Source organism: Clytia hemisphaerica, unplaced genomic scaffold (genome assembly GCF_902728285.1).
Source record: "Clytia hemisphaerica strain Z4C2 unplaced genomic scaffold, Clytia hemisphaerica genome assembly, whole genome shotgun sequence".
Taxonomy (NCBI): Eukaryota; Metazoa; Cnidaria; class Hydrozoa; order Leptothecata; family Clytiidae; genus Clytia; species Clytia hemisphaerica.
In genome coordinates, this window is record NW_027103286.1 from 244,786 (window position 1) to 259,617 (window position 14,832).

General features: G+C 36.4%; 1 protein-coding gene across 1 annotated transcript; it reads right to left on the reverse strand.

The window, feature by feature from the left end:
- Nucleotides 1-7,398: 7,398 nt before the first annotated feature.
- Nucleotides 7,399-8,555, reverse strand: LOC136805693 (probable G-protein coupled receptor 34). Its single transcript, XM_067062232.1, has one exon. The coding sequence runs from the start codon at nt 8,500-8,502 to the stop codon at nt 7,528-7,530; it is 975 nt and encodes a 324-aa protein (XP_066918333.1). The 5' UTR covers nt 8,503-8,555; the 3' UTR covers nt 7,399-7,527.
- Between the last annotated feature and the right edge of the window lie 6,277 nt (nt 8,556-14,832).

A 14,832-nucleotide genomic window follows, 5' to 3' on the forward strand; every position in this document is an offset into this window, starting at 1 on the left:
TTTTTTTTTCATTTTAATCAGTTGTGATCCACCAAGATTTCATGAGTTGAGTTGTTAAAAGATTAGTTCATTTTTGCTCAAAGAACCACAAAAATATCCTCCCCAGTTTCTTCGAGAATAACTGCAAAAGCGTTTCATACAGTTAATCAGTGATTTGTGGCAAGGATCATGATGTTAGGTTAAGATTTACTTTGAAATAGCTTTAACTTTTGCAAAGTTTGTAGTTCGATACCAACCAGAACAAAATAGTTTCGCGCCACTCTGCTACCATTTTGCAAATTTTTGCAAATTCTATTTTCTTACTTCGTGTAAAGACGGGGGTTACTAGATAGTTTAGTTTTACGCTGGCATTTTATTTTCTGCTACTTTCATGATTTTGTAAAAAACTCTCATTCAAACGATGTAATTTTCTAAACTGTGAAAGTTATATGGTAAAAATTTTTTCTAATTTTACAATTGCTTGCTATCATAGCTTACATTTTATGTTACCCCCGTGTTTTTAAATCAAGAGTTTTTAAATTAAGACAGCTCGGAACACAAATCGCTCCTGGAAAAGTGCCCTACTGTAGAGGAACAGCTCATTTTTTTCAATTTTTTTCAATTTGCCAGCAAAAAATTTAGCTGTTCCTACTCCAGTAGGGAAGTTTTCCAGGAGCGTCTTGTTTTAAACTGTCTAAGGAGCAGCTCCGAAAAATCGACCGGAACAGCTCTAAATTTCCAGCTGGCTAATTCAAGGAACAGCTCAATCTTTGTCCAGAAAAAAAAAACTTAATCTCGACCGGAACAGCTCCAGATTTCCAGCTAGTTGGCTACAGGAACAGCTCCCAAGTTCTATATCAGTTGTGAAAATTACATGGAATCAACCCGGAACACATGTGAATTTCCAGCTGGAAAGCTGATATAGAGCTTTCACGATTTTTCCAGGGAACAGCTATGTATTTCCAGGAGCAAATTTTTTGAAAATTTCCCGGAACACCTAGGCCATTTCCAGCTGAGGGGGGTCTCCGGAACAGCTATTCCGTCTTTTGCCCTCGGTGGCTGCTTTCGGAGTGAGGCATGTGCATGTAATATTGTTGCTCCTCAGGAACTACTTGCAGGAAAAAGTAGAATATGAAAACACCAATGGTGTAAAACCAAATGAAAACCATACCAAAATAGATATATTTTCGATGGATTTGCGCAAATGGATACTTAATAGAGATGAACCTTTCGAGAGACATCAGTAGTAGATTATAGATTGATTTCACTAATAATGTGTACCATATAGCATTCTGAAAAACAATCCATATTGGAGGATAAATATATATTTCCCACTCATAGGTTATATAAGCTGCTGCTTCGATTGGCATTAAAATCAAGGTCACCATTAGATCAGCAATTGCCAGATCTAAGATCAACAGAAATTGATTATCTCTTTTCCAGAGCTGTTTTGCAATCACGACAACGATGATAAGGATGTTGCTGAATGTTCCTAGGATTGATAGGATTGCAGTAATGATACCGATACCGATATTTATACCGAGAAGTACTGGACTTGACCAACAATCTGCGAAGACGTCAGTATTAAGTGTCGGTGATGGTGATACCACATTTTGAGGGGACACTGTAGTATTGTTTAGTAACATTGTTCTAAGTAAGAAAATGGTGATTATGGTGATACTCTTCGTCTATTTAGTTGCTGAGCATCAAGAGTAAAGAGGTTTCAAGTACAGGTTTGGGAGTATGACCCGGCCGGGGTCGGATCTACAATCTTGCGAGGAAGATGTTTTATCTTCATGCTATAGCTGATAAGATAATCGAGAATGTTAAACAAAAAGTCTTTCTCGTTGGATAGCTTTTTTACCGTGAGCGAGCTTCGTGCCAGTGGATACATGATTCACTTTTTTGCAACCTCTTATAAATGTAATTTCATAAAATAATTAAATTCGTGAATCTCAATTATCGCAAAATGTAGTTAAATTCGAAGTTATTCTAAATTTTATCAAAAATCCTTTCAAAAAATCAAGTTTTTCGGACCTAGAGATTACACAATTGAATTTAAAGTCATAAAACTGCATAAAACCAATATTTTAGGCACCTATACTTATGGCAGGTATGAAAAAATCATTTTCTTCTTCATGGTTCGACCCCAAAGAAATCTTAAGGCCCTCAAACTTCTATTTTAAAGCTCATTTATGGTAGTGGCCAATAAAATCTGAAAATCGACTTTCTCAAAACATGGTGATATTGCATACCAAAATGTCACATATTTGATGGAGATTTAGAAAAACATTATTAGATGTCAAAATGAAACAATAAAAGTTTTGACCCTTCAAAGCCATTTTTGACAAATAACAGGTGAAATTGCATTGTAAGCATGAAATCCTATAACATTATTTGAGAACACATTATTTGTAATAAGCCACAAGCGATAGATTGTAATAGTCTTTTAAGTCATAAAATCTTTTTATCAAGCAATAACTTTTAAAAATTAGATTGCCAATGTCTTTTAAAGTAATACTAATACAAACATACCTAATATTCATTTTGGAGTCATTTTAAGAAAGCTATTCATCAGAAGGTCAGAAGAGACATAACTGTAAAAACATTCATTGAAAAATATTAATTTTGAATGAACAACATTTCCGAATTCAAAATGGTAATGTTTTTGAAAGTTAAACGGGCCGATGAAACTGATAGGCAGTTTTTGAAAATTGAACATTCGTAAACGTATAGACTGAAAATTTTGCTCCAAAAAAGATTTTAAGGGAAGAAATTTTGGCGAAAAGAAATCTAGGTGAAATTGTCCAAATTTGTTAAGATTTCTTTCCGCCAGAATTGAATTTGTCGGGCAGTCGCCAAAATTAATTATCGCCAAATTTAATTTTCACTTGAGTCTCCTTTCCTCTTAACACTCGTTTCCGAGCTAATGAATGTACAGAACTCCACAAAAATGAAAATTAAATGTCAAATTTTTTTTATTAAACCTTCTTTTTCTGGTATTCTTTCTTGCTATAACAAATATCCTTTCGTGTAATTGAAAAAAACTTTCTAAAAATATCTATCTAAATTTTGTTATTGCAACTCCCTATCCAGTTGGAAAATCGGTCCTAACATCCATATAACGGTGGACGAAACATCAAAACAGCGTTACATAAAAGCTGCGTGTTTATAAAATTAAACTAAACGCCTTGATCTCCAAAATAAAGGCTAAAGTCTTAATTGAAAGTTAAAGTTTTAATTGAAAAATGTCTAGTGTAGAGATTTCTGTGAAAATATTATCAATAATTTATAACCCAAGACTTTGTCAGACCATATTGTACAAAGTTTAAAATAAGCAAAGAAAAATTTGAAAAAAAATCAAGATTCAACCCTGTTCTGTAAAGAGAGGGGAAACAAACTAGCTTAAGGAAAGGATTTATGACAATCTGTTGGGGTGGGGGGGTGCAAAACGAACGTACGTACAGCCCAAAATTAGGCCCTTGAAATCGGACTATTCACAGTGCAAAGAAAATTTAGCTTGGGTGAAGAATCGACCCTTACGGCGCATTTTCTAAAAACTTTTTGACCATTTTAAGGCAAAATATGGTCAGATTTTCCAAATTATACACCCTTAGAGCGCACTTCTTCTCATTCTTGTTCATTCCGACCCTTACGATGCACTTAGCTTGGAAAAAGGACCCTTAAGGGTCGCACGTACTGTAGACCGTTCTCTGAAAGGGTCCTATAATTACTAAAATAAAAAACTTCCCTCCCAAAGTTTCATGATTTTCGAATATTTTAAGCAAAAACTTAAAAAAGGAAATAAAAACATAGTTTAACTTGTACTTTCATAGGCACGGAGGGGTAATAAATTGAGATTCGTATTTCATTATTTGGCCTAATTCTTGGAACTACACAGGAAATGTTTTGGGTGAAATTGTCCCTTTTTATAAACAATAAATATCCTGATAGTTGCCTGCAACCTTTGTATATGAATTGTAGGGCGGGTGGGCGGAAAAAAAACTTTTCTGACTAGATCTTGCACAGCTCCAATTATAGAAAGAAGGTTAGAGGCTCTGTTTTCCGAGAAGAATGGAAGCTAGGAATTTGCTGAACCGTGGAAAGTGCCGAACGGTGCCCTGTGATATGGCGTGATTTGCTCGGATGCAGCTGGCTGAGAGGGCGTTGGGGCGTGCGGGTCGAAATAAAGTTAAGGTATGATTTAACCTTTATATAAAATCCCCACAGAAAATGATCGTCCAATTAGTTTAACATCTTTAATTTGCCGAATAATGGAAAAGATTCTCAAAACCCATATTATGACATATCTTGATCAAGAGAAATTACTATCTAGCAAACAACATGGCTTCATTAACCGTCGGTCAACTCTAACACAATTGATAAATTACCTAGATACTTGTACCGAAGATATTGAAAGCTGTAGATGCAATATATTTGACTTTGCAAAAGCATTCGACTCGGTTCCTCGTCAACGACTCCTAATCAAACTAGAAGCTGGGATAAAAAACAATTTGCTTGAATGGATCAAAGACTTCCTGAAGGATCGACTCCAGATGGTCAAAGTAAACGGAGGCAAATCAGTGCAAAAAGCAGTGCTCAGTGGAGTATTTCAAGGTAGTGTCCTAGGGCCTAACCTTTTCGTTCTCTATATCAACGATCTACCAGATTCCGTTAAGTCAAAACTGTTCCTTTTTGGTGACGACACTAAACTCGTCAATAAAGTGGAATCAGTCGAGGATGCCCTAGTAATACAAAACGATATCAATCAACTCCAAAAGTGGTCTGAAACATGGCTATTGACTTTTCATCCTAATAAATATCATGTGCTAACCCTAGGGAAGCCAAATAGTATAAAAAATGTTGCACGAATACACACTAGGGGATAAAATCCTTGAACATGTACCATTCGAAAAAGATCTTGGTTTTATCATCGACAAGAATCTCTCCTTTGACCGCAACACATATCAAATCAGGCGAAAAAAGCTAATTCAATAGCTGGTCTAATCAGACGGACCTTCACATACCTCACACCTGAATTGTTTCGAAAACTGTACGTAGCATTTGTCAGACCACTCTCAGGTCATCTGGTCACCAAAACTGAAAAAACATGCCAAATTTATAGAAGGTGTTCAGCGATGTGCATCGAAAACAGTTGAGGCATGTGGACGGCTAAGCTATGAAAATCAAATGCAAAGAATCGGAATAACTAGTCTACATACAGACGCGAGGTAAAAGTGACATGGCTGAGATCTTTAAACATCTAAACTATTATGACAAATTGGGCGTCCCTAAGAAATGTAACCAGCGTGGGAGACCTATGAGAACGCACGACTCTGAACTGTTAGTAATCTTTGGGAACGATGGTGTTCGCGGTCCGCAGAGTAACTCCCTATACTATCGGGGCATTAAGCAGTGGAATAGTTTTCCTTCAAAAGTAGTCAACTCATCCTCAGTTCAAGAGTTTAAAGAGACCCTTAGTGGACTTAGTGTAGCCTGGAAAGATAACAAGTTTGAATATGATTGAAAGTGTCACTATTGTTGCATACCTGTCTATATTATAACAATGTAATAATTAACCTGAATGTATGAACGATAGAGGCCCACGTGTCCGCACGGTGGCCTGTGAATTTGTAATACTATGTTATTATTATTCTATTTTAAATTTTTTTCCCAAAGGGTCGATTTTCGATTTTTGACTCGGACATACCTGTCACCTCGCAAACCTAGTACCCAAAGAGCATGCACTATACTCCATTTCTCCATCGATCTTATTACCAAATCCATAAGTCATTCAGATGGATTGATTTTTATATCCTCATTTTCATCTAGATGGGAAAAGTTTGATCTACGTCAGCCTGATGAATATTAGCGTCTTTTTAAGGTTCAATGGATGTTACAAACGTCTGATGGATGGTGTTTTGACGTTCACGCGACTTTTCTTGGTTGCAGGTGCAAATACAGATGACTGTGTTAGGCAAAATATGTAAATTAATCAATCAGGACTTTCATATATAGGACCAACATATATATGTAGATTGAAATAAATTTAATCACAACGAGCTGAAGAAAATTTGGACCAAATTATTACTCAATATATAATTAGAATAAAATTCTTCTTAACTAGACGCTCTTTCCGATACAATTACAATATAGACGCTTTTTAAAAGGCCTTGTAAGTTTTGACTTAGTCTCGGTTCTTCTTAAGATGTTCTTAAGATGTTTATTGACTTCCTTATTTGTTGACTTAAAAAGGAGCCCAAATTCAACATTATCTCGGCCATTCGATGCTGGGGTTCTTTCTCTTAGCTTACTACCTTATTTTTGGGTTTTTGGAGGTATAATCATAAATTTATAAAGCCCGAAGCGTTAGATATCATGCTTTTGCTAGTCTAGCAAGCTAGACGACTAATTTATACATAGTAGAAATAAAGCAAAAAGTAATGAATAGAACAATTTTAGTCGTCTAGAAACCTTTGTGCACTAACTCCAAACAAAAGAAAAGTGTCAATATTTGCGATCATAATTTTTTCCTGCTCAAAATAATTCTTGAGAAACAAAATATGGGTGGATTTGTGTATTGAAAGTTTTTCATTTGAGTTGATTTCGTTTTGAGTGTTTGTTGTTGCTTGATAAATTGTTTTCTCGCTACGCAAGTTTCTGCGTAGCTAGCCCCTGTATCTATAAGGCTGGAACACCGGATTCTTCCAGTCGTTTATACAAACTAAATCCCGTATTATTGTAATTAGTATTGGTATTATTAGTATTACATGCATTATAAACGACTCCAGTCTATGCTTTTGCTGAAAAGTGTGCCGAGCTTGGATAGGAAATCCTACCTAAGTCACGTGACATTACAATAGAATTTCAGTGCTTGACCAATCAGAAGCTTCGCGGTTTTTCGAAAACAATAGCAGCAATATTCACTTTTTTTGCTTGGAAGAGCTTAAAGCACGACATCTAGCCCTTCGGGCTTTTTAAATCTATGGGTTTAATTTCGGACCTCCCCTTTTATTCGGGAAAAAGCACTCTCAAATTTCTTGCTCGGACACGTCTACCCAAGGACTGCTTGATGGTAAAATAGTATTTCTTACTACGGATCACTAACAATATTGTCAAGATGAATGATAAAGTTCTTATTGGCCTCCAAGATAGCTTGCCTACGAATGGATTATCAGAGGGTCCTCCGCTTTGAACAGTGGTAACTAGTTGACACCTTTTGTCAAATTTAATTCATGACATTTTAGATTACATTAACCGAACCACTGACCTTTATATATCCCTGGACCAAGTTACTCAATCCCGGCCAAGCAAAATCTTTGATCGGAGTTTTTTGAAAAGTGGTACCCAACTTCCAGAAAAAAAATAGGCCACAGCTTTTCATCTAGTTGACCAAATATAACAAACGACCCCTCAAAATTTATCCTTCCTCTTTTCAATTCAAATGGATTGATTCTTGAACAGCTCATAGAACTCGAGAAAATACACTTCAAACAAGGGGACTTTTTTTTTGGGACACCTGGTATATTTGTTTTACAAATTTTTGTTCTATAGCCATATGTTTGTGGTCGTCGAATTGGATTCATTTGTTGCAGATATTTTATTGTTCATCTCCTCTCTCAAATCACCAGATTTAACATTTCGCTTAAAAGTCATTTTAACGGACTGTAAGAATTTCAAGCGGAAATTTTGGTCACTGATTGAATAAATCAAAATATTAGCAACAGAGTTAAACATTTGTAATACAACCAACATCGTATTAACTTGATTCAGATACGGGGGAAATGAAGACATTAAATTCAAAACACTAAACTGGTAGAAGTCTACTGGAGTCACCAAAATTGTGAATACCACCACCATCTTGAGCAGCGTTCGAAAGATACGTTTTGATTTAAGGTTCGAATGATTTGATACACAAATACTATCTTGGTTTTGATTTAAACAGTTTCCAGTTCTGTAGTTAAAATACAGCATTGCCAAAACTGAAATTATATCTCTAGCCACGTTTAAAATAACATATATCTTGTGATAAGTCATGTCTTGTGTACGGCAAAAGTCCTTTAATGTATACGTGTAAGGAGATACAAGGGCTACTGATATTACCAGAATTGGCAGAAACACATATTTGATTTGATATGGTCGCTGGAAAGGTTTTTGTATACGATGATATCTCTCGAAAGATATAAAAACGAGTAAAGCTTGCGATATTGTGACCGACATTGGGAATAGACTAAGCCATATTTTACAGACTGGTTCTGTCAAATGCGGTGCATGGAAATGTGTTAAGGTGCCATAAATGAATAAAGAGGGAACACATAGCGAAGATACCAAATCTACTATAGCTAGGAGCACTAATCTCTTTTCAAAAACTGTTCGGTGTCTTTTCTTCAAGAATGTAAACAAAACAACAGCATTTCCAATAATTCCAAGGAAGAAAACAATGGTTAATAAAATGATGACGATTTGATTGGTCAGTTCAAGATTTTGGAAACTGTGTGCAAATGAAACCCATTTGTAAGCCATATCCAGCTCTCTATGGTGTGCTTATGTCAGCAAAATAAGTGTTCTCAGAATATGATGCTGAAAATAAAGAAACAGTGAGCTGTTAACAGGGGAGTTGCTGATTATATCATAAAGGGATTTCGGAAATCTAAAATTATCTTCCAATACCAAAATCTTCTAAAATGAAAATATGAATTAAAGTATGAAAAAAGGAACATTGCATAATAATTGTTCCAGTAAGGAGACATTCGAATTATACCTAGAGGCTCGGGTATATTGAAAATCATTATTAAGGGCTCTGGCCATGTTCAATATACAGATTTCTGCCTGATACAAACAACAAATAACAATAACATGTTATACATTTTTTTAGGCCAACTATTCCTGAATCTGAAGATTTAAAAATCATAATAAAAAAAATTGATAAAGAATAAAACCAAAAGAACCAAAGTTTTATCTTCAAATGTGACGAGATGGAGTTTTTACAAGCTCTTATTTGATTTGGATGGTCGTTAACCCAGTAATAAAAGCATTTTGTTGCTTTTTCTAAAGAACGCGTCATTTTTGTTACTTCAAATAACCAATTATTAAAGTATCTTATAGAAACTCCATCTCATCTGCTTCAAATCTCCTTAACAATTTTTCTGACTTTGGTCAGGGTCCTTAACATCATATATAACACAACCAAATGTACTAAACATAACGTTAAATTATAGGGCCATCACGAAATGATGAGCAGATTCTATAAAAACAACATATATACCAAAGCGAGAAAGGTCGAATTGCCAAGGCGAAAACATTTTATAGGTCGCTAAAAGTTACACTGTCTTATAGAAACTTATAAACTGTAAATATCAGAATTACGCCTTGCCTTTATACTTTATAAAAGAGAAATTTATATTGTCACTTTTGGATATAGTTCCTGGATATGACGCACAAAGGTGATCAAAATCTTTTTCCTTTTTACACCCCCTTCTCACAGACCCAGAAGGATTTTTTCAGCCAGTGAGGATTAAAATAAAGGACGGAAACTCAATAGGGATTGATATTTCCATATTTTTTATGGCTTGGGATTTCGATTCTTTTGTTTTCAAGTCAGAAAATTCAATGGAGATAAAATAGTGGAGAAAATAGCATAATATTTTGCAGTGAGGATTGGTTTATTTGTTTATTTTCAGTGGGGACAAAAATTGGAATATAGTTTTACACAGTGGGAAATATTTTAGCCAATTCTTCCAGTGGGAAGGGGTCTCAATCGGTGTGGGGGTGTCTTTTTCTTTAGAATATTGGGGATATATGTTTTTCACTACAGCTACTAGGTAATTATCAATTCTAAAAACCACATCAAAGGGGGTCCAGGGGGTATCTTTTTTTCACCCTTACATTAAGGTTTTCCACGCTTTCTGGGATAATAATTCTGCCGCCGTAATTTTCATTAGTATTTTAGATTTCTATCAAAATACTCCAAAGCTCCAATCGATCAATTGCTTGGTTTTCGGGAGTAAAATAGCGTAATCTTCCGTCTCCCACAGTGAAGCTAATCTATAGAACCCCGCCCTATCTTTCGTCGAATTCCACCACGCTATTCAAAGAAAGGTCCCATTTAATCTCCACCGACCTCAAAACAATCCCCAATAAGGAAGAAATTTAAGTAATTACACGTTTTGTATAAGAACAAGCTATATAAGAATATAAGGCTTTGATGAACAAAATATTAAGAACAATTCAAAAATAATTCACGCCTTTGTGAACTCCAATACATCCGACTTCTTAGGAAAGTGGATAATAATACTCGCTCACAAAATATGAGAAGAATATACGAAGAACATTTTAAGCCTTGAAGTTCAAAAAATTAAGAACATTCGAAGACTTCAAAAAATTCGTCTGTCTTATAGGAAACTTGTAAAAGTACAAGAAATGCGAAGAATGTCACCTGGTTAAACGTTCTCTGAGAAAGAAAATTTGAAAAAATTGAATATCAGTTCGTAATGGTTAAAACCTGCCGTAAGTGTTTTTGTTTTGATAATACTAAAATATTTCGCACCTAAAATTGTCTAAATTAAATTTCAATTACACAATTACATTTTCCTGGCTCAGATGAATGATGAATAAATGAGAAAAGACAACGACAATATTAATATAATATCTACATAGCTCAAAAGCTTTAAAAAAAATTAAAAATTTATATATACTTCGCTCTTCAATGGATACATATTTATTAAAAGTAAAGTAAAATTTTATCAAATTTTCAAAACAATTTGCTCGAGTCAAAAACAAAACAATCTGGGTCTCAAAGGGATTTCAAAAGTTACATTGACTTTAAAACCCCTTGAGTCTGTTTTGATCCCTTCGGTAAAAGATTTACCCGAAAATCAGGTTTATAAGAATACTTAAGTAAGTTTGCAACCGCAGTCGAGGGCGACCCGAAGGCTCCCTTTTCGTATAGCTGTCTACCCGAAGGTAGGGGAGGGCGTCACTTCTTTCCCTGGGTTGCTCCACTTTCGCTTGATCCGTCTCTTTAGTTGCTGAGCATCAAGCAGAGAGGCACCAAGTACCATTTTGGGAATCTTTGGTATGACCCAGCTGGGGATTGAACCCACAGCCTTGCGCACCGTAGCTGGATGCTCTACCTTCATGCTACGGTCGCGACATTATAAGAATACTTTCAAATTACTTATGCTTTGATTTTGTAATTATAAGAGCAGCAGAGCCCTAGCTAAAATTATGCTACTGGTTCTTGTAAACAAATAAAGTTGACAGGATTAAAAGTTCAAGAATTAAGCTAAATCTATCCCCAGAGGGGTTGGCGGACTAATGTTGCAAGCTAACGAGCATATTTTGTCCGACTTTTGATCCTCGGACCCTTAGCGGGACCGCGGGACTGAAAAGGAGTAAAAGAAAGGAAAAATTTGTGTGTTCTACGACCCTAATTGGGACTATTTTGGCCAAAATAAGTTGCAACTTTTCTATTTATATGACCCTTAGTGGGAGATGCCTTGGAGTTTTTACAAGATACTTCACTAATTGGTCATTTAAAGTGATAGAGATGACGCGTTCTTTAGAAAAAGTAATATAAGATTCTTTTATTACATCTTAACGACCAACTAAATCAAATAAGAGCTTGTAAAAACTCCAGCTTGTCCCCTTAGTGGGACTGATAATTGGTTTTCCGATTTTTCCAATTTACAGGGACCGACATGTTAGAAAAAAGCACATACTCTTACTCTTAATTTACCTAGCTAAGTTCCTACCATAAACCATAAAAGAGAAACTTTGTTCCTTTCTAAACACAACTGTGGTTGAAAACATGGAACAGAGACACGTTGAAAATGCCTCTCAACAACAAGAGGAACAAGACATTATTAATCCAAAAAAGGAACTTCGATGCTCGCTGGTTAAATGTGCGTTAAAATCATTCGTTGTTCAGCATGTGTCTCGTTACTATCAGGCAGCAGCCGTTAGAGTAATGCTACCAACACCATCAAATATGGAAGTTTGGCAGGCAAGGCAACTTTTGGAAGAAAAATTTTCATCTGAACAAACAATTGGTAATTTAAGAGGTTAAGTTTTAGTTTAACTTTTATTTTGTTACGACGCCACGCCCTTTAGCGTATCTAGCTAGAGTGGTTTTGGTGGGCCGTCCGCCCTTAGTACGCCACCGTCGTATTTGCTCCTTTCGGTAGAATCTATAGGTGGTTTAGAGCTATGACTTCGAGCACTGATCTTCCATTCGCAAAGAAGCTCATCTTACAGTGAAGACAGAGAAAATTATTTTTTTTTATGTTGTTGTTGAATCTTCCAATATCTCTCAAGGCAGGTCCATAACTATCAGTGTTACTAAACGTAAAGAGATATAGAGTATGCACATTCATGGATATAAATGTAGTTTGTGCAGTGAAGCATACAATTTTCGTAGCACACGAAACGAAAGGAGACAGCATTCAAACAGTAACTTTTTTTTGGGAAAACTGTATGAAACAAACCATCAAGATATTATCAAGTATATAACAATATCTGCAACTAAATTTGGCAAAGGAGATGGGCGGTGATGAGATGTTGGGCCGAGGTGATTGTCGCTGGTTTTTGGAGAAGATGGCCAAGGGGATTGTCGTTGGTATTGGGAGATGTTGGCCATGGTGATTGTCGCTGGTATTGGGAGATGTTGGCCATGGTGATTGTCGCTGGTATTGGGAGATGTTGGCCAAGGTGATTGTCGCTGGGTATTGGGAGATGTTGGCCAAGGGGATTGTCGTTGGTATTGGGAGATGTTGGCCAAGGGGATTGTCGCTGGTATTGGGAGATGTTGGCCAAGGGGATTGTCGTTTGTATTGGGAGATGTTGGCCAACAAGGTGATGCTCGCTGGTCGATTGGAGGATTGGGACCATGGGGAGGCTGACATAGCTTTATATTGTCCCAGGTTATCATTTTATTTACATACTTTAAGAGAATGCTAAAGTTCAGTTGCTTGGAACAAGGTGGAACAAGAAGAAGCCATATGGATAAAAAGCTTTCAATATGATTGGTATGAACTCTAAGGCCCTCTAACAGATGTTTGATTGTGTGATATTTAACATTTTTATTTGGAATTAGGTTTTACCTAATTTTGGGTGCTACGCAAGGGGCTCGCAAAAATGGGAACAATTTTATTATATTTCTGGCCAAACCGAAACAAAAATTAATTCAACATTAAAACATAATTTTTTCTCTACGAAACGTAACATCGATTATTTGAAAATTCTCTCTTTTTCTCTTTTAGCTTTTAAAATTTCTTTCAAACAAAAGGCCTATTTAGTCGATATAAGTTACGCTTCTAAAGGCACAGAGGCTTTCTTTTATAAGATATATTTCCGTGGTAAAATGGTAAGTTTTTCTTGTCTTAGAGAGTGCTTATAAAAACCTTATATAAAAAAGAGAACAAATTTCTTTTATCTCAGGTAGTTTACAAACAAAGATTTTACTTTTTATAAGCATTAATTCAATCCCACAGATTCCAGCTGGATGTAGTAATCAAGCACGAAACCTGAACATTTTAAAGTTCCTCCTGTCAAGAATACACCTAGGCAAGGTGGTACACAGATGGTGCACGTCAAAAAAGTCGGTCTCTACGGCATTAAATTTTTTTAAGTTTTAAATATTATTTCACATAACTATTATAGACTGAAGTGTCTCTGTCAGTCGGCTGACAAAGGTAGATTTGGAGTATTTCATTATATTCATGATGTAATCTTTTATACGGAAGCACACAAAATAATCCGGAACTAGTTGAATAGCCTGTTATAACAAGACTGTAAAGTTATAAACGGCTCATGCTGCAGATCAGGGGCAAGTCTAATATAGTTTTTCATGGCCTTTGATAGATTTAGGTTTAATATAAAATCGGTATATAAAATAATAATTCATTTTCTATTACATGTTCTTTTGCTACAAAATTTTCCAAGAAAGGGTATGTTTACATTGAGTCATTATCACACGTAGAGCATCAGTTGTACAGATAGCTGGTCAAGACTTGGGAAGAAGGCAAGAAAATTTAAGTTATGAAGAAAAAATATTTGGTACCCCTCAATTGGCTAGCATGTTGTAGAATGGGCAAGGATGGAGTGAACTGTAAAGGAGGTACTACCAATAACAAGTTTTTCATAATTACTAATGGCTAGAATTGATAGCAATGAGCAACTTTGGGTATCCAAATATTCCGTTTTCCCTTTCAATAAAGGGCTCGTAATTGCGGTTGTGATAGATTCTCCTACCGGACCGGCTGTACGGCTAGGAGTCTCTCAGCAGCGAGGATGTTAGTGTAAATGTTCGTAGTGCAAGTTGTGAGGATCCAGACCGGCTGTCTGGGCAACCCGGCTGGTTGCGAAAATCCGACGATTCTAGGCAATTCATCTCGATAGGGAGGTCAGATTCGGAACAAAGTCCGGCTTTATCCCGGCTGGTGGCGGACCTCTTCAGTTTTCGGGCGCACACGGTTGTGATAGATTCTCCTACCGGACCGGCTGTACGGTTAGGAGTCTCTCAGCAGCGAGGATGTTAGTGTAAGTGTTCGTAGTGCAAGTTGTGAGGATCCAGGCCGGCTGTCTGGGCAACCCGGCTGGTTGCGAAAATCCGCTGATTCTGAAGCAAACCCATCGTGATAAGGAGATCAGATTCGGAACAAAGTCCGGCTCCTTCCCGGCTGGTGGCGGATCTCTCTTAAGTTTCAGTATGCACAAGGTTGTGATAGATTCTCCTGCCGGACCGGCTGTACGGACAGGAGTTTCTCAGCTGCGAGGATGATACGGTAGGGAAACTGTCCATAGCGTTGTTTTAGGCTTTGTGTTTTCCATTTCATACAGCAAGAGATTTTGTCC

Bases quoted from the DNA above. Each gene is read 5' to 3' on its own strand.
- LOC136805693 (XM_067062232.1), bottom strand. From the start codon at position 8,502: ATGGCTTACAAATGGGTTTCATTTGCACACAGTTTCCAAAATCTTGAA.